Below are 19,964 nucleotides of genomic sequence, written 5' to 3' on the forward strand. Positions count from 1 at the left end.
CTCAGTGGGGAGCCTGCTTCTCCCTTTCCCTCTGCCTGCCCCCCATCCCAGCTTGTGCTCTCTGGCTCTATCTCTCTGTCAAATAAATGAACAAACACTTAAAAAATAAATTCAATTTTGTTAACATCGTGTTTTATTATTTTCGGGGGTAGAATTTATTGATTCATCCTTTGCATATAACACCCAGTGCTCATTACATCAAGTGCCCTCCTTAACTCCCATCACTCATTTAGCCCATTCCCCCGCCTTCCTTCCAGCAATCCTCAGTTTGTTTCTTATAGTTAGGAGTCTCTTATGGTTTGTCTCTCTGTTTTCATCTTATTTTATTTTTCTCCTCCCTTCCCCTATATTCCTCTACTTTCTTAAATTCTGCATATGAGAGAAATCATACGGTATTTGTCTTTCTCTGACCGACTTATTTCACTTAGCATAATAGCCCCTAGTTCCAACCACATCCCAGCAAAAGGCAAAATTTCATTCTTTTGGTAAGATTCCATGGTATGTATACATGTACATGTACGTATGTGTGTATGTATGTGTTGTGTGTATGTGTTGTGTATACACACACACATACATCTTCTTTATCCACTCATCTCTCGATGGACAACTGGGCTCTTTCCATATTTTGGCTATTGTGGACATTACTGCTCTAAATATTGGGGTGTATATGCCCCTTTGAGTCTTTTTTTTAAGGCTGCACAATATTTCTGTGTGTATGTATATGTATGTGTGTGTGTGTATACCATGTCTTCCTTAACTAATTGTTTATTGATGGACATTTGGATTGCTTCCATATCTTGACTATTGTAAACAATGCCACAATAAACATGGAAGTTCATATATCTTCTTGAATTAGTGTTTTTGTTTTCTTTGGGTAGATACCCAGTAGTGGAATTATTTGATCATACGGTGTTTCTGTTTTTGTGGTGAGCGTAGCATAATGTATAGAGAAAATGTATTGTTACGTTGCACACCTGAAACTAAGGTAATGTTGTGTGTCAACTACATTCAAATAATAATAAAAAAGAGATCAAAGAATAAGAAACTGAAAAAACAGTGTAAAGACTTAAGAACAGAAAAAAAGTTGTATCATGCGCCATCCAGCAGTGTGAAGTACAAGCAATGTAAAGAACAATTAAATAAAAGGGTTTGTATGGAAGTCATTCAGAGATAAAGGAAATTAGTCATTAACTTAATTTTGTTACCTTCGGACTCCTTAATCAGTATAAATAAGTCTCACTTACTCAGAGAAGCTGTAAAGAACTATCAAAGATGAAGTTCTCATAGCCCAGAGCTATGAGGATAATTTCTACTTACAGAATTCCTTCCAAACAAAGGAAGGGGGAGAGTGTTCACTAAGATGAGCACTTGTGATTTAGCAACTCAGTTGGAAGTCAAAAGTGAGAGGTGCTGGCAACAGCATATCCAGCCCTTCCTGTCTGACATGCACACTGTCTCATTTCTTCCAACCAGTCAGTACATCAAAGAAGTGCCCAGCTGGTGAGGATTCAAAGACTTGTCTTGCTGTCAGTTTTTTTTTTTTTTTTTGTCACTTTCTAGGTTTATAAGATCAGTAGTTACTTTCTTTAACAGAAATCTGACTATAGTTTGTCATAAATAACATACTCCCCCTCTCATTTCAAAAGAAGAGTCTTGAAAATTAACTCCCTCCCTCCAATAGATCGTATAATTTCAGCATTTCACCAATAAAACACTAATTTTTTTTTTTTTGGCAGTATAATGGAGACGGTGCTTTGTCAACCACACCCACAGGGACAGTGTGTATTAATCCATTCACCTCTTGTCTTCATGGCCTTGGTTCAACCATGATCATCTTTCTTCTGGACTAGTGTAATCACCTCCTAACTGATCTTCCAAATATCTCCCTTTCCTGAATGCCAAGCAGCTACTCAAATCATCTGAAAATAAATGGATGTGGTGTCATCAGCATATTTTACCCAATCACTAGGATATTTTGTAAGGACAAATTATAAATGGGAGCATTTATTAAATAATCAAATGACTTGTGATTATAATGAAGCATGATTATGTTATATCCAATCAAATTAATATTTAGAGCATGATTACTGCTGTTGGTAGTTTGTCCTCAATCACAAGATGCATGAGGGACTGTGATCTAAAAGAGGTCTATATGCCTTTACAGAGGAGATAAACAGCACAGCACTTCAACTACATGTCCAAGGATTTTACTCAAGGAAAAAGACAGAGAGGTGAGAGGGTTTTAGTTTTCTACATGGGATTCCCAAGCATTCAGAAGCACTGGAGCTGGAGCATGGGTTCTTCTCAACAAAGTTCAGTAGGCTCTTTCATTTACTCATGTACCAGAGCACATGTTAGCATCTACCTCTTTCCTGAAATCTCCTTAACTTCTTAATTTCTGTGTTTCTTCTCTTCACCCAACTTTGTTCTCTTTCTCCAAGGTGAACAACACAAAAACTGTTTAAAATGCTTAAGAAATTTTAAAGGATTGTTTGTAAGACCTTTAAGTTTGTGTTTTTATTTTTATTTATTTATTTTTTCTTAAATACAATTATCCAACATATAGTACATTGCTAGTTTTGTTAGGGTCCCCCAATAATGGGTCCATGATCAAAGGAGCGAGACTGATACAAAGCAAAGGTCAAGCAAAGCTTTATTTCATGCCAAGCATCGAGAATCAAACCCACCGGTCGGGGCCCTCTCTTACAAAGAGGCGATGACCCTTCCCAGCTTCACAGACTAACTTTTATAGAGGTGGTTGAGCCTGGCTTATACACAGGTGGCCAATGAGATTGCAATACACAGGAAAAACTGCACAGTCATACTAGGTCGGCAATATGGGTGGCCAATTGAATTTCAATTTACCATAGTAAATATATGCACGCCTACTGATTGGATGTCTCCAACAGGCCTGGCCTGCCCTTGTATCTAAATCTACCCCATTTAGTCACTTTCCTGGGAGAAAGAGTGACCTCTTTGGCCAGCACTTCTAGAAGAAGGACCTGGGCATGAACATCTTAATTCTGCCTCTTCCCTCTTTTGGGACCAACCTGTTTGCAGAGAACACACAATCCCTCTGTACCACCAGACTCTATCTGATGATGACTCCATAGTCTTTCTGACTCAGGGTTCATGTTAATCACAAGTTGTGGTAGGTTGAATGGTGGCACCTAAAAAGATATATCCATATCCTAATCCCTGGAACCTGTGAATGTTACCTTATTTGAAATACGGATCTTTGCAGATGTAATTAAGTTAAGGATTTTGAGATTAGGAGATAATCCTGGATAATCTTGATGAGCCCAACTTCAATGAAAAATGTCCTTAGAGAAAGGCAGAGGAGCAGAGATACAGCAGAGAAGAAAATGAAGATAGAACAAGAGGAGGGAATGTTGCCACAGAAGCAGAGATTAGAGTGATGAAGCAAGCCCCAAGTCAAGGTATGCTGACAGCTCCCAGAAGAGACAAAGAACAGATTTTCCCCTGGAGCCTCCAGAAAGAGTGTGATCCTGCTGGCATCCTGATTTCAGACTTTGGGCCTCCAGATTGTGAGAATAAATTTCTGTGTCATAAATCACCACATTTGCAGTAATTTGTAATAGTAGCCACAGGAAACAAATACAAAAGTCCATGTGGCTCATAGATCCAAACCATGATCTCAAATGAGTTTTCTTGCTAATAAAAGTGAAATGTTTATATGTACTATTTGCATATATATACACACATACATATATATAGGTACATTATAAATGTCCATCTATGCCACTCCGTATTGTATATCCATTTTTATCTCTACCTGCTTAACATTTTGATCTCAGAACCAATCTACTGCTATCTAGTAACCCTCTCAAACTGCAACAAACAGCGATTTTTTCTGAGTTTATTAAGCTAAAACTGTTAAATAATTGGGAATGAAGATTCACCTTTGTCACGTATCTTTTTTGATATCAGGATGATTTGTTTTTTTCCCTTTTGGATGACTAATATGATGCATTATATGCTAATTGCATCGTGATCAGAGAGTATGGCTTGTGCCTTATGGAATTTATGGAAATTTTTTCTACGAATAACTTTTATAAATGTTCCATAGGCACTGGAAAAGATGTGTTCTGTTTATTGGATAAAAGATTTGTCTAGAGCTGGGAGGACCATATGGGCCGGCGAGCTGGGATACTCCATTTACACCTGCTGTCCTGGCATCAACAGCACTCCTTTTGACTATCAGAATGTCCTAATTTAGATGACAAATTGTGCTCAACCTATCTGGAGGAAGGATGGCAAGAGGTTAAGAGCATAGTCTCTTAATCAGGCTGTTTAGGCACATGCCTCACCATTCTGTGCCTGTTTCCTTGTCTATAAAAGAGGGGTACGACAGCCCATGTTGAGCATTCAAAGATGCTGACTGTTAGTACCTGTCATGTCAACCTTATTCAGATTCTCTAAGTCAGAGTTATTTACCTGATTTAAATATTTATTTCCATCCTTATTTATTTTTTTCTCCCTGTATGTCAAGAGGCACATTAAAGTCTCTTGCTTTTTTTTTTTCAATTTATTTATTTTTAGAAAAACAGTATTCATTATTTTTTCACCACACCCAGTGCTCCATGCAATCCAATTTCCAGTAAATTGACTATAATAATTTTGAGTCATTATTATATACATAAGGGTCATGACAATTAGATCTCCACTATAAATTCCATCATGTATCAGTATAAAATGCTCATTTTATCCCTGTGGAGGAAAAGGGGGCTTTTGGGGAAAGTTGGAGGTAGAGATGTTAGCAAGGACACCTGGGCTCTGGCGCTGCTTCCTCTCACCAGTTAAGAAGGTTGAATTTGGTCAACTTCCTTTAAACTGAAGTACATGAACTATTGGGCAAATTTTGTGTGATTACCATGGGGTAACGAGGGTAGTATGCATGGAATTTTATAGAATTTGTAATTTAGATGTAAAAGTGGAGCTTACCTGTAGTCAAGAGTCCCAAACAAACAAACAAATAAAAAACACTCCTGTTTAGATGGCAAGCAGTATGCCCATTATTTGGTTAGACCTCATTTCCTGAACCACTAGTCCTCTTGTTTATTTACCACCTTTTTCCTGTTTGATTCACTAGTTCATGTGGATTTTTTTTTTATTTCTTATATTATTTTATCCCTTTTCTTTTTCAATTTTGTAGATGAGGAAACTAAACTTCAGGGAATTACAGTGATTTTTCCAAATCTCACAGTTTCTGCTTACCAATCACCTCATCTATCTAATCTATCCATTTATCTAATAGAAGAAAGTGTTATCTTAAAAAAAAAACCAAGATGGGATCATACATACCACTGACTATATTTAAATCAGTTAACAAAGTTGTTATATGAAGGCAGCTCTGTGTTTGTCTACTCTTAGAGGCATCATTCTTTCAATGTGACTTTCCTGGAGGAGCAGCACAACAGAAAAGGGAGGGAGAATGCAGGTGTGTTTTCCAAGCTTGAGGCAGAGAATACAAAGGACCTTAATGTGCTACCACTTATATCTGTGTTAGAGTCATAAGCCTTTTGACTGTTACATGAACAGGAGTCATCCTGAGCTGACTTTCTTTACTCTGGCTCATTATTTAGCGAGTTCTGCTTTGCAGCAGCACTAACACACTAACAAATCTAACTGGGCTCCAAGGCTAGAGATGGTGGGCACTGCAAGTCAAAACAGAGTAGTTTCGTGGGCACAGACCTACTGGATTTAGGTCTTTTTTGTAAAGGCCTGAGCAGACATTTGGTGCAGACGCTCATACACTGACAATAGACACAGCAGATGACAGTTCTAAGTGGATCATGATCCATGGAATATTGGGAAGGAAATGATCCATGGAAAACTGGGAAGGCCTCGGCTAGGAGAGAGAGAACTAAGAGCTACTTCCTTAGCTGACTCGCAAGTGAGAAGCAGTATTTTCATTTGACGTCGTTGTATGTATAAATACTTGAGCCTTCTTTACTCTGTATTAAAATGAGGACAGCCCAATGGCCCTTTACTCATTTAAGAATGGGCCTCATTTAAAAATGGCTCCTAAACAAGTACTCTCAACTTGAGGCAGTTTCATGGATAAGGTGCTTATGAAACAAAGACCCCAAAGTCAGTGTTCAGAGGAAATATGTGTCTACCTCAAATATAAGGAGAGGGTCCCTTCCAGATATTACATAAGAGAAGAGATTGCCACCTTCTATTTCCACCCTCACAAATCCTGTCGTGTTATGGGGCATTCTCTGAATCCCTTCATTTTGAATGTCACAGCAGTATTTTGGGTAAGTTACATAAGCCTGAAATTATCTCAATCAATGAAAGTTTTAGATGCTTATAAAACTAATCTGACAGAATTGGTTAAAGACTTTTTTTTTAAGAGCAAAACTATACTGATTTAGTAATTACCCTTGGGTATGACCTCCAAATTGAACAACTGGGTATTGCTGTAAAATTCACCTTAAAAGCAGCATAGTAAGCACCTGTATTATTAAGGTCACATATATGGGTCTTATAGGACGAATAAAGACAGAGAAACAGCAAGTGTCCAAATATTCAGCAAAAGTGTAATTGAGCCTCAAGATGAACTTCCAGTGAATGCATCACCAAGGATTCAAAGAGTGATGTCTCAAAACCAGCCTGATGGAAGTAGAAGACCATGCCCCGGAAAACTGTGTGAGATGACTTGGGAATTGGCTCCAATGTTGACAAAGTCCTGATCACATGGTTGCGTACGATGAATTTGAGTAAAATTTTCTCGTAACACATGAGAGTGGGGAAAATGCAATACTTGTCTCAATTTTATATAACATGTGATTGAATATGTAATGGATAATATACATTTTATATAATATGATTTAAAATATAACTAACATAGTAGAGTTAATATTCTAAGTAGTTATCTATTTTGTTAAGGTTGGCCTAAAAATGTTTATTTAGGCGGTATCACACTGTGAATTTGGAAAGCGGTCACTGCATATGCAGAAGCATCTTGGGTTTGGTCACATGCATTATTTATGGCAACTTGACTTCACCTTAGTGTTGGCTTTAGCTTCCAGAACTCCTCTCCTTTTGTGTCCTAGGCTCTAGGTTCGACCTGCCCTGTGCCTGCCTGTGACCTTAGTGCCTCTGGGCAAGAGGAAACAGATAATATCTATATCAGACTGAATTGCATACGGTGATGATTTATTTGTGATTTTTCAGGCTTTCGGCTCCTTGGAAAGCAACCTGGTTTTCATGCCCCAGCTTCCTGTTGAGATTTTCTCAAAATGATGTGGGACCTTCACCACACACATACACACATATATGATATTGAACAATATCTATTAAGCCAGAGGAATGGCTATGGCAAGAGACATACTGGAGCTTGAATCTTCTCTGGTTGAGGCTGACTGAATAATGAAAGAAATGATGAGAATGTCAACAACTAATGAGATATTTTGCCAATTCATTGGTTAAAACTATACAAGGGGTTTTTTATCCTTGCAAAATCCTGTCCTAACAAAGGCCAAAGCACTATCAATAGCAATTATTGAACCTTTAAAGCTTCTAATTCAGTCTAACAAACATAGGCCATGAAACTTATTGGAAAATATTTCTTCTCCTAGGGGCTGGATTCACTGGGCTGATGTGGATTTAAAACACTAATCCTGTGCACAAAATCAATTTCGCAAACATGCAGTTGGAAGTCTCCTGGACAATCTTAGTATTTTCAAGTGGAAAAATTATCCTACACTTTGATTCTAGTAGTCCTTCAAAAAAATTCTTTTATAATGATCTGTTGTTTTAGAAGCAATTAGGCCAATTAAGCCTGACAGCGTGATTTCAAGAGGGATGCTGTGCAAGCCCCTATCCACAATGATAATCTGCAGTGAAGCAAGGAACAGCTGATGCATGCGAAGAGATGTGATTCCCGATTGCTACCTATAAACCCCTTGCCCTTGGGAAAGACACAGTGGAGTAAGAGGATAATGATGATGATTTTGGACTTCTGTTTAGTCCTTTTCAAAGGGAGGAAGGTACATCAAAAAGCATTCCCATCAGCCATTAAAGAAGAGATTTGGTATATGGAGAAAGTCTGTGACTGATGCATGAAAGGAAGAGAAAACCCACCAAAATTTCCCTTGGAGGTGAGTATTCCAAAGGAAGATCCTCATCCCATAGATGTACATAACTCTGAACAGAACAGTGCTTAAGGCAAAATAAGTAATATGGGGATTTGGACTTTTATTTTGAAATTAATAAAATGTGGTTGATATATAAAGGGCCAAATTAAGTGTAATTGTGAATTGAGTTCATTTCCTGCCTGAATCAGAACAGAGAATACAGAAAAATATTCATGCAATATTACGGTGAAGATACATTAACATGGTGATGGACAATAATAGATTTCATTTCAAAAAATAATATTGGGTTAAAACCAAAAGAGGACAGATTTTTTAAAAAAAAAATCTCATAGTTAGAAACACTTACTTTAAAATCTCACTAAACTCCCCACAGATCACGTTTTCAGCACTACTATTCATCCTTAAGTCTATATCAGCAAAGACAGATGTGCCTGAATTCTGTTCCTTTTCTTCATTTATTTTTTTCTATTGCTTAACAAGAATCAGAAGGAGATGCACTGCTTCTATAAGGCAGATCCAGTGGTTAGTGAACATTTTTTTAAAAGATTTTATTTATTTATTTGACAGACAGAGATCACAAGTAGGCAGAGAAGCAGGCAGAGAGAGGAAGAAGCAGGCTCCCTGCTGAGCAGAGAGCTTGATGCGGGGCTCCATCCCAGGACCCTGTGATCATGACCTGAGCCGAAAGCTGAGGCTTTAACCCACTGAGCCACCCAGGCACCCCTGGTTAATGAACATGAAAAACAATGCCATGGCTAGATGGGTGTGACTTATGGATCTGTGGTCACAATAGTGGAGAGTGTAACCACAGCTCCTCAGAAAAATTTACTTTTCTTCAAGTTGACTTGTGATCATTCTTTGAAGCAATTTGCGTCAGTACCTAGCTCAGTTACAATAGTTGGGGGGGGGAGTATTGAACAAAGAAGATTCTTTTATATCCAAAACACAAGAGAAATTACATCATTAGTTTTTCTGTAACTAATAATGTTGGCTAGTCCTAGATAGAAGAGGTAGTACAGACATCTATACTACCAGACTTCTAGTTTAGGATAGAGGTTTCTGAATTTTGCTGCTTCAGAATCACCTGGGCAACTTATTAAAACTATAGACCTTAGATCAAAATCTCTGCATTTTTTATAAACTCCCTATCCTACATATTCTGGTGGTTCTGTGTCCCACAAAGCTTGAGCACTGCTGCTCTCAAGGGTAGTACTGGAATGTCTTATGTTGTAAATTACTAATATTTCTGATATCTATTACTCACGTGTAAACCTTAAGAACAAAATCCTTTTCTTCCTTTAATTCTGTGAGCGACTGCAGAACATCCAGGATGCTCAGGACAGCGCAACCATATGGTCGCCGGTAGTGTAGGTGAGCAGGGCCTTTCTTCGAGTCATTCAGGAGCATCCGGCCTGAAGCACAGCAGAAAATACCAGTCAGACCAAGAACTCCAGGCTCCTCTCCAGTACCACCTGATTGTCATCCAAGGATGCCAGATATATAGGCACCTTAGAAATACTCTAAGCTGGAAGACTAATTTAGGACTAAAGAGAGCCATGCAGGGATGCAGAATATTTATGTGGAGGAATGCCAGACAGGCCTTGGCCACATTCAATTAATCATCCTTATTATCTACCTTAATACCATTGGTCCATTTATTAATCATATGAGAATAAAACAGTGGTTTTATGAATTTCTTAGAAAAACTACTGTGTTAGATTTAAACCTCTTTGGCATATTGGGGATACAAAGTTTAGTATTTTTGTTGCCAGGTAAAAACTTTGTATGCAAAGGTAAGAACCACGAGTTATTCTTCCCAAATTTTGCTGTCACAGCTGCTCTTGAACCTCTGCTGGAGCGAAAGTTGTCTCAGAAAGAATGGGGGCTCGCTTCTCCCGCCTACCAAAGCTGTGCCTAATGGTGGCCGCGAGAGGACTTGAAGAAGCAAAACTGGAACGTCAGTAAGTGCTTATGAAGTACAGCAAAACAAAGTACAGCAAAGAGGTGTTTTGTTGGCAAAGAAGTAAAAAATACTCTGACAAAAAAGGTACATGATATGTCAGAATCCAAACTGCTGGAGGAAGACTTGGTTAGACCCCAGATTACGCCATATGCTCGAAATGAGGCTGAGTACATCAACCACAGAGCAGCAGCAAAAATCACTTTCGTCATCTTGGGTGGGGTAAAAGTGAAATACCATACATCAGCCGCAGTAAGGGTAGTAACTCTTATTTTGTGGAAAACTGCACAGATACATACTTTGGATACAAAACACAGCAAAGGCCATTCGCCACATGTTCAAGATGGCAACCTGCAACCTGTTGTAAGATCTCTGAAGTGGAAAAGCTGGTACAAAGGCAAAGCACTGTGGTGGAGAGAATGTTAAAAGAGCAGACCACTTGAAATAAAGAGTTTGGGGTTTGGGTCTAAAAACAAATAGGGAGCAGAAGATTTCAAGTGAAAAAAAAAAATGCTTTCATTCATGTCAAATTCAGCTACCATAGCAGCTGAGCTTAAGGCAGAGTTCCAATACAAGCTGGACTCCCGTCCTGAGACCTGACATTACGGGTAAGAGCTATGGAGATGAGAAAGCTCAAACATAGTAGTAGATACTTATCCCAAGGTGGGCTGGTCTTAGTCATGTGAACGGATAAGGTCAACAGTACCTATTCGTATCACATGGGCAACTATATATAAATCTCTCTTCATATCTTTGCTGCTCAGATCCTAAGAAAAGAAAAAAAAAACAAGTAAATTAAGACAATGAATATACTGAAAATAATTAAAATTTCATTTCAAAACCTCATAATCATCTGTTTTTGTTACTTTTAGCATATGTTATAGGTGGGGAGGGGGACTAAAGCACACAGTGGTTTAGTGGTTTGTAAGATTCCTGTGGCCAAAGTGTGAATATCTTATCTGCCTCTGGAAGTTATTTTATTGATAATACTTTCCCAGCTTTTATTTAGAATAGCCAACAGATATCTACAAGAGTCCTCACATTAGAAATCTTCATAATATTGCCTTATCCATGTTTATTTGAACATCATATAAAAAATATTTTGTAACAAAAGAAATGTTCAATGCAGAACAAAAAATGGAAAACACCAATAAGCTTATTAATGACTGAGATTTTAAAATTTTACTCTTTACTAATTTTATGTTTATTCTGTGATCTACAATGATTATTATACACTAGATATGTTCCCTTGAGAAGAGACTAATTTGACCTTAGTGAAACCTCAATAATTTGACCTCCATTTCTAAATTTAGATATGCATCATTTGTACTGAAGTATAAAGCTGAAAATAATCTTATCTGGAAAATTCTAAGGGCTTCCTTTAAGTAAACGATCTGATCCAATCAGTAATTTTTAAAACTAAAGTTATGAAAATAATTTTATACATTAAATTATTTATGTTTAGAACACATTTCAAAATAAAGTGTTCATTTATGGGTATGTATTTCACTTTAACACATTGTACTTAAAATAATAAAATGTTAATATATACTCTGTTTCAGACTTCTCACCAGGTCAGCTTGCTGCTCACTGAGACACACTGTTGTGAATTAATGATATTGATGGAATAATCTCTGTCCTTAATGGGACAGTTTCTCAAGATTTCCCTTTTGCTTCTAGGAAAAGGGTCTTTCCCATCTTTCATCTCTTGACTGGTCCCAGATGCTGTCTCTTTTTAAAAAGGCAGGGAAAGGGACAATCAAGTGACAGTTATAGTTTCAAATGAGCTTTGCAATCCAGAGTCCCCATGTTTGCTTTATTTTTATACCTTGTTGCAAGGTTAGGATTTGGGTAAGGCAAGCAAGGCACCCAAGGTGCAAAGTTTAAGGGGGTCTCACTCTCAGGAAGCTGTGCTTTGCTTGCCTTACCATAGACCAGCTCTGTCCTGTAGAGCAGCCCTAGACATATGAAAGGAAAGGAGACATTAAAAAGCAATGTGCAATGGTGAAATTGAAACTTTTAGATGCTAGATGGTTATGACATTTCACCAAATTTTTGATGGAATAACAAAGTGTGCTTATAATGAAATAGGATACAAAATAATTTAAGATAAATGTGTATCTCTGGAATCACAAAGAAATATTTTTACATGAAAGTTGTTGTTTGAAACTGAAAAAGGGTGGTTCAGGCTCCATCTTACCACTTCCTTTAATTTAGAAATGGAATTTAAAATGATACCTTCAAATATCTCTGTATTTTGACACCCATTAAAATGGTTACTAAATAACAAATAAAAATTTAAAAAACCCACATTACCACTTCTTTGCGCTTTTTTACGGATTGAAACATGTCTACTTACTGAAAAATATAGAAATGTTTGACACATTTCAAAATGAAATGGTTCCTTCTACATAGCTTGGAATGTGTTAAGCCAAACTATCAAATAACCAGTATAAGATTAATCTCTACATCTACGAATTCAAGTCAGTTACCAAAGATGATCAAACACTATTAAGATCAGTTGTACACACGAGCACAGGACCTCTCTCTTGGTTCTAAGTGAATGAAAGGAAGAAAACTGAAATATAATTTATGGTATTTTCCAAGTAGATAGAGTAGGCGCCCTTTCTGACCATTTTGTATTTGGTACCCAGAACTCTCTGTGGAATTTATTTTAAGTCAATACTATAAAATGGGAATAATTTGTGCAAAAAATATTTTATGTGAAATTATTATTCGTGAGTCCCACATAATTTCAGTGTGAAAGCTATCTTATTAAACATAAGTACGTGGCTAAACACAGTTACCACAGAGTTAGTAAACACTCACTGTTTAAGACTAGGTACCAAGTGTGGCCATCCATGTTAAAATACTCACAAGACCTGTAAAACCAAGATGTGAAGAGGAATTCCCACCATTCATTTGGTGAGCAGAGTTTGAATTTAGATTTACCCTCTAGGGCATACTCTCCAATCCCACATAATTAAAAGCTGGTTCCCAACTACATGGTAGTCATAGGGGAGTGACTCAGGGTTCAGCAGCTTGGACTCAGTTCCTGATGTTCCATTTGAAACATGGAGAAGTCAACTCACTTTCCTGTGCCTGAACTGCCCTTTTTCTGTAGAGATAATGGGATTTGCAAAAACAAAACAAGGCCAATTTATTCATGCTTATGCTACAAAAGAAGCAGAAGCTATAAATAAATGTAGAAAATATAATGCCAATGAATGCAGGGAAAACAACACAAGTTAATTTTCTGAGTTGGTCACTCAAATATAACAAAAAATAAACATATTCATTTACTTTTATAACAAATCATTACTGGGGCCTTCATATTTGCCAGGGACTGTGTGTGAAGCACTGGATGTCTACTAAAAAAGTAAATTCACAGACATGTTCTCACACGTTCATATACATAGCCATTGTTTACCATGAAAGTTAGGAAATCACTGTATTAGACATTCACATAAATATGAAACACCTCCTTCTGGATAAAATTCTTTCTGGACAGGAAGCTCTGAAATCTGACAAGGTTAGAAAAAACCCCGATTTTACAGAGAACAAGGTTGAGTCATGAATAATGTGCTGGTCTATAATGTGGCTCTGAAGTCTGCTTGAGTAATCTTGCAAAACCGCTCAGTTTGTAAGGCCTCCCTCTTCTTGATGCTAAAAGGTAAGCTATCAAGTTGGCACTGACCATAGCTGTGGCTGCATTTTCCTGCATTACTCTCAAACTCTGTAGCACATATGTCAATCTGGAAAACTTCTTTAGCTCACAGGAGGAACTCAAGTCTTAGATGAGAAAATAGGTTCCACCAAAATTAATATTTCTCATTGCTTAAAGTAAAACATGAAAATCCTGGATAAGACAATCTTGTGAAAAAATTTCATGTGCTTTGTAAAAATTTCTCAAATCACTCTTTAGGATCTTAAAAAGCAATCCAGAGCTGTACTGCAAATGGAACTACAGAAGTGGTATTTTTAGCAGCCTTGTCTTCCCATTGTGGCAGAATAAGAGCACATGAATGTTATGTGCATCTTTGATTTATAAAGTCACAGCTACAGCTTAGGCCTCTGGGCCCATATAGATAATTAAAATGCTACAAAATGAAAATTTCAATTTACTGTAATTACATTCAAATATCATCATAATTAAGTTCATTTTTCAAGAGACAAGGACCACACTCATCATATTCAAGGACAGCCATACGTACAGCTCTATCCACAATGCCAGAGAACAAGGAAGCAGTGATTTCTTTTGGTGCTTTATCAGAGAATCAGGGTCTAGAAAAACCTCCTAAGGTCAGTGAGGCATTCTAGACAGATGGGTGTCTTTTTTTTTCCTATTCCTATTTCAGAAAGGTGGCCACAGAGGACCACCTCAGTGTTTACACACTCTCACTTCAGAAGCTCTTTCCCAATATCCTAACCTAAATCCCAACTTGTACTCTTTCCCTCGTTCTTTTCCTACTGAAGGAATAGTGCTGCTTTCCCCAGACAAAATCATCTCAACTCCCTTAACTGTCTTCATGGGTCTGCTTTACCTGCTTGTTCTTCCTGCATTGTCTCCTAAAGTTTGAATGCTGAGCTCCAAGATGGGCAAAAAAAATCACTTTAGCTTAACCAGACTTACAAATGTTTCTGTACATCTGGAGAGTTTTCAACAGAAACTGTCCCTGAGAACATGGCTTCTGATTCTGCAGTAATGCTGTTTGAAGCTTTGAAGATAAAGTTGTAGTAAATGAACAAAAAAGTCATGTACTCACCACATATATGTGGTATCAGTAAAACAGGTAAACAAATCCAGTTCTATCTTTCAGAGAAAGCTACATATACAATGCCTAGAGAAATCCTATTTGTGTTTAAGAGGTACACTGTAAGCTCTGAGACACCTGACTGTAACCCATCAATCACACACCCCACACCAGGGCAGAGGCACTGTAAGACTATCACACCTCCTGGCGTTAATGGGTCTTAATGTATCTCACTAATACTGAAGCAGATCAAAGACTCCACAAGAGTCAAAACTGGTTTAAAATTACAACACAGTCTTGTTTTCCCCTTCAGCAAATAAACAAAGCTGCACACTAGTTTTCTTTAAATAAAAAACATTTAGTAACTCAAAATCAACTTGAGGAATACACAAGGCAATGTGGTATTGTTAGGCTGAGCACTTGCCAGAAGCAGATTACTATGTCTTCTCTGAGCTGATGAGTTTGTGGTCCTAGAGACCATGAATGACTACATGGTTCTTTGGAAAAAATGAAAGTATAGATCACAGTAGGAAAAGACCCTCCATTTGGATGTAAGAGAGAAGAGCCACTTAGTTTGTCTCTCTTTATATGCACTCACTAAAAAACTGCAAAGCTGTAAATTTGGTGGATGCCTTTAGAGACATTATACTTCTACATCAGAGAAATTCCCAGTGTCCTTGAATAAGAATAGTAAGAAAGACTTCTTCCAGATTTTGTCTGTTATATTAAATAGCTTCTAAAATCTACATTAGTAAAAGGTATTTGATTATATTTCTTTAATAAAAATTCGATTAAAAACTATAGCTGATTTCAGTTTTCTTTAAATATTTCATTAAAATCTGATAGAAACATAAATCAAGCCCTAATCTCCCCAGTGTGTAAGAATAAAGGGAGGTAAGAATAAATACTTGTTTCCAGGGTGACAATATCCACATAGCAGGCCCCTGGGTAGAGTCAACAGCAGAGAAGGGAAAGAGAATTTGCACATACTGTAAAAAGGGCACACATTCGTTCTATCTTCTCTGGATTCCTTGGCCCACCATTCTTGTTCAGTCTCACCAGAAACCGCTCACTGAAATGTAGGAGAGAGAGACAGAAAAATGTAAGGGACCATATGCTCCAGAACAAATAAAAAGGGCATTTATAGAGAAACCCTAAACACCGTCAGAACAGCTCTTAGTGACAGGCAAGGCCAAAAGTACATGTCTAATGTCGGGACACTATTTTTCTTGCCAAGCAGCATGCAATGGACACTACAAACTGCCTAACAGCTGTTGCTGTTTCTCTGCTGGGAGCAGCTCTCCTTTCCCTAAAGGTGTGTGCTCCCTGAGAGGAGCAAGGAAGACTGTATCTTCTATTATTTTCCAAATACCCGCACAGCTCCAGTCATAACATAGGCCCATAACAAGCATATATATTCTCTGATGTGAACACTCAGATCATAAAAATATCCACCATACTCGAGCCAAAACTATCTATATTACCCAGTTTACACTTCCTATAGAACTCTTAAGAATCATTTCAGGACTAAGAAAAAAAATGTTACAGGGACTTAGAAAAATTTGAGCACTGGGTGTGGTGCAAAAATAATGAATACTGTTATGCTGAAAATAAATAAAAAATAAATTAAAAAAAATAAAAAAATAAAAATACCCTAAAAAAAAAATTTGAGCAAAAAGTCAAAGAGAAATAATGTGTTATAACTAGGGTTGCAATCAGAATTTCACAGGACCATTAAAACATTCTATTCCACAAACAGGACAGGTAAACTCCTAAAGTAAATTACTGGGTTAAAAAACCAGAGATACAGTGTTTATAACATCCGGAGCAGTGTCTCTTCGTTCTCTCAGTCCTGCCTGCTCCTGCCCAGGCTCAAATTTTTCTACCTCTTCATGCCAAGGCTCCCCATCAACTGCAACAGGGAAACTGAGCCATGGCAAAGACCACATTTCTAATCAAATTAAAATTCTAAAAGTAATTTACTTCTCCTGTGCCCATAGTCATGTACTTGCCACGTATATATGGTATCAGTAAAGAGGTCAATATTAAAATATTGTCCTAGAATTATAAGATAGAATATCAACTTTCTAGGTTGCTTACTTTGTTCATGTGTTCATCTGTTCATTTAGTCAACCAATAGTTACTAAGTTCTGTGTGCTAAACGTGGGAATACAAATGTGAACAAGATACACGTGTACAAGGTACTTTTCTTCATAGAGATGGTGATCCTGGTAGACAATTAAATATGCAGAAATGAAGCTAAAAAAGATTTTTTTCAGCCAGAGGTTTGGATGGCAATAAGGAGAGAATGCGCATAGAAGGAGCAGGAAAAAGGGCTTTGGTCAGAATCCTGAGGGATGTTGATATTTAGGGGAAAAATAAAAGGTAGAACTAGCCAAGTAGACACATGGGGACAAATAGAAAAGCAAGAAAAATAAGGAGGAGGTGGGATGCTATGTTAGTCAAGGGAAGAAAATGTCTGAAAGCAGGGTGAGGAAGGGAGGAGGGGTTGGTGAGTTCTAAGGTCAGTGAGAATCACAGGAGACAAACACAAGAATGTCTCGGAACACAGACCACTGTGATTCCTGCAATAACAGTTTTAGTGGAATGGTAGAGAAAGAGCCCAGTGAGAGGAGGAAGAAGTGAGGAGGCAGAAATAGTCTAGACTACTTTTTAATAAATGGCTGTGGAAATGTAGAAGTGAACTTATAGTTGAATGGGCATATTGGGTTAAGGGAGGTCTTAATTTTTTTAAAGATTTTATTTATTTGAGAGAGAGAAAGAGAGAGAGCAAGCACAAGCAAGGGGGAGGGGCAGAGGGGCTCCCTTCTGAACCAGGGAATCTGATCCCAGGACCCTGGGATCATGACCCGAGCTGAATGAAGGCAGACACTTAACCAACTGAGATACCAGGCACCCTGAGGGAGATCTTTATTAACATGTGGGATAACCCTTATGTTTATACTTAATTGTCAATGAAGGCACCAAAATTCAGTAATGGAGCACAGTAATTTCAACAAATGGGTTTCAGAATCCAAATGAAAAAACTAAACTTTAATCCTTGCCTACAAAAGGTTAAGTTGCCTAAATGTAAGAGCTAAAGCTATAAAGCTATATAAAAGAAGAAAACACAGGAGAAAAATGAAGAAAAGTATCTTTGTATATTTTATTTACATTTGTATTTCCACATTTAGCATAAAAGAGAAAAATCTTTGTGATTTCAGATTACTAAGTGAATATCATGAATCACAATAAAATGGTAAACTGAACTTAATAAAAATTAAAACCATCTTTTCTTGGGGAGACATTATTAAAGTGAAAAGACAAGCTATGGACTGAGAAAATATTTACAAATACTCATCTAAAAAAGGACTGTATTAAGAACATATGGAGTTCTGAGAGTTCTTTATAAGTAACAACTCAATTTAAAAATGGACCAAAGATCTGGAAAGATCTTTCACCAAAGAACATACAGGGATGGCAAATAAGCTCAAGAAAACATCATTAATCATTAGAGAAATACAAATTAAAATCACAGTGAGATACCACTACACTCCTATTCGAATGGCTAAATTAAAGACTAAATATACCAAGGGTTGGTGAGAATGTAGAGGAACTAGACCTCTCGTAAACTGCTGAGGGAAGTGCAAAATGGTATAGCCAGTTTAGAAAAGAGTCTGACAGTTTCTTATAAAGTTAAACATATACTTATTATATGATCTAATCATTCTGCTCCTAGGAGAAATGAAAAGTTATCTCCACACTGAGACCGGTATGTGAATATTTACTGCAGTTTTATTCATAATAGCCAGAAACTGTAAAGAACACAAATATTCATCATGAGATGAATGGACTATCCATACAATGGAATATCCATACAATGGAATATTACTTCACAATAAAAAGAACTACTGAGATATATAATAACTTGGATGAATCTCAAAAACACATACTAAGTGAAAGAAGCCAATCAATCACAAAAGACCGTATATTGTATGCCTCCATTTACATTATAATCTAGACTAAGGAAGGAAACCAGATCAGGAGTTGTCAGGGCAAGGAAGGAGGGCAGGGACTGACTGCAAATGTGCATGAAGGAACTTGCTGGGCTGATGAAAGCTTCTACTTCTTGAATGTGGTGGTGATTCCACAAGAATAAATTTGTCAAAACTCACCAAACTAAGTTTTAAAAAGAATGAATTTTACTACATGTAAATTACAGTTCAACAACCTGACTTCAAAAAAAGGACAGGACACACTAAAGAACATTTATTTCTAATAGGACAATGTTTGTAGATGATAAGATACTGAAGGGAGGAAAGAGAGAAAATAATTGGCAAAGGAAAAAGAAGTTCCCACCTCCTTGGGGGAACTGAGAGAAATCAAGGAAAGAACGAAGGAGGAAACAACAGGTGTGGATACAAATAAGTTAGTAGTTTTAGAAGTTGGGTGTATCAGAGAAACAGGAAACAAGAGCATCAAAGTAACATTTCTCTGTCTGTTACTGTAGTTATCTATCCTAACTAACATGTATATATGCATTCAACCACCCAGTTAACTCTTTATTTATATATTTATTTATTTTGAGTATAACAGAATTCATTGTTTATGCACCACACCCAGTGCTCCATGCAATACGTGCCCTCCGTAATACCCACCACCTGGCTTCCCCAACCTCCCACTCCCAGTCCCTTCAAAACCCTCAGATTGTTTTTCAGAGTCCATAGTCTCTCATGGTTCATCTCCCCTTCCAATTTCCCTCAACTCCCTTCTCCTCTCCATCTCCCCATGCCCTCCATGTTATTTGTTATGCTCCACAAATAAGTGAAACCATATGATAATTGACTCTCTCTGCTTGACTTATTTCACTCAGCACCCAGTTAACTTTTAACTTGATGTAGGAATAGAAAAACAGTTTTTTAAGGACGTTTATGTCTTTTTCAGAGAATTTATCACTACTTCTGCACTTTTTAAAAAAATTTTTTCTTTTCAGCATTAACAGTATTCATTGTTTTTGCACCACACCCAGTGCTCCACACAATACATGCCCTCTCCAATACTCACCACCTTGTTCCCCCAACCTTGGAACACCTGCAACTGTTCTCATTGTCATATTACCAATCT

The 19,964-nt window shown here is 37.3% G+C and overlaps 1 protein-coding gene across 6 annotated transcripts in view; it reads right to left on the bottom strand.

Moving 5' to 3' along the window:
* The window catches only part of DOCK3 (dedicator of cytokinesis 3), a 585,500-nt gene that overhangs the window by 115,123 nt on the left and 450,413 nt on the right, over positions 1–19,964 (bottom strand). For all 6 annotated transcript variants that reach the window (XM_044253490.1, XM_044253491.1, XM_044253489.1 and 3 more), the window contains 3 exons: positions 15,831–15,912; positions 10,793–10,853; positions 9,391–9,538 (listed from right to left, as the gene is read on the bottom strand). In XM_044253490.1, coding sequence (XP_044109425.1) covers positions 9,391–9,538; positions 10,793–10,853; positions 15,831–15,912 — 291 coding nt within the window. The remainder of the gene's footprint in view (positions 1–9,390; positions 9,539–10,792; positions 10,854–15,830; positions 15,913–19,964) is intronic.

Source organism: Neovison vison, chromosome 6 (genome assembly GCF_020171115.1).
Source record: "Neovison vison isolate M4711 chromosome 6, ASM_NN_V1, whole genome shotgun sequence".
Classification (NCBI taxonomy): domain Eukaryota; kingdom Metazoa; phylum Chordata; class Mammalia; order Carnivora; family Mustelidae; genus Neogale; species Neogale vison.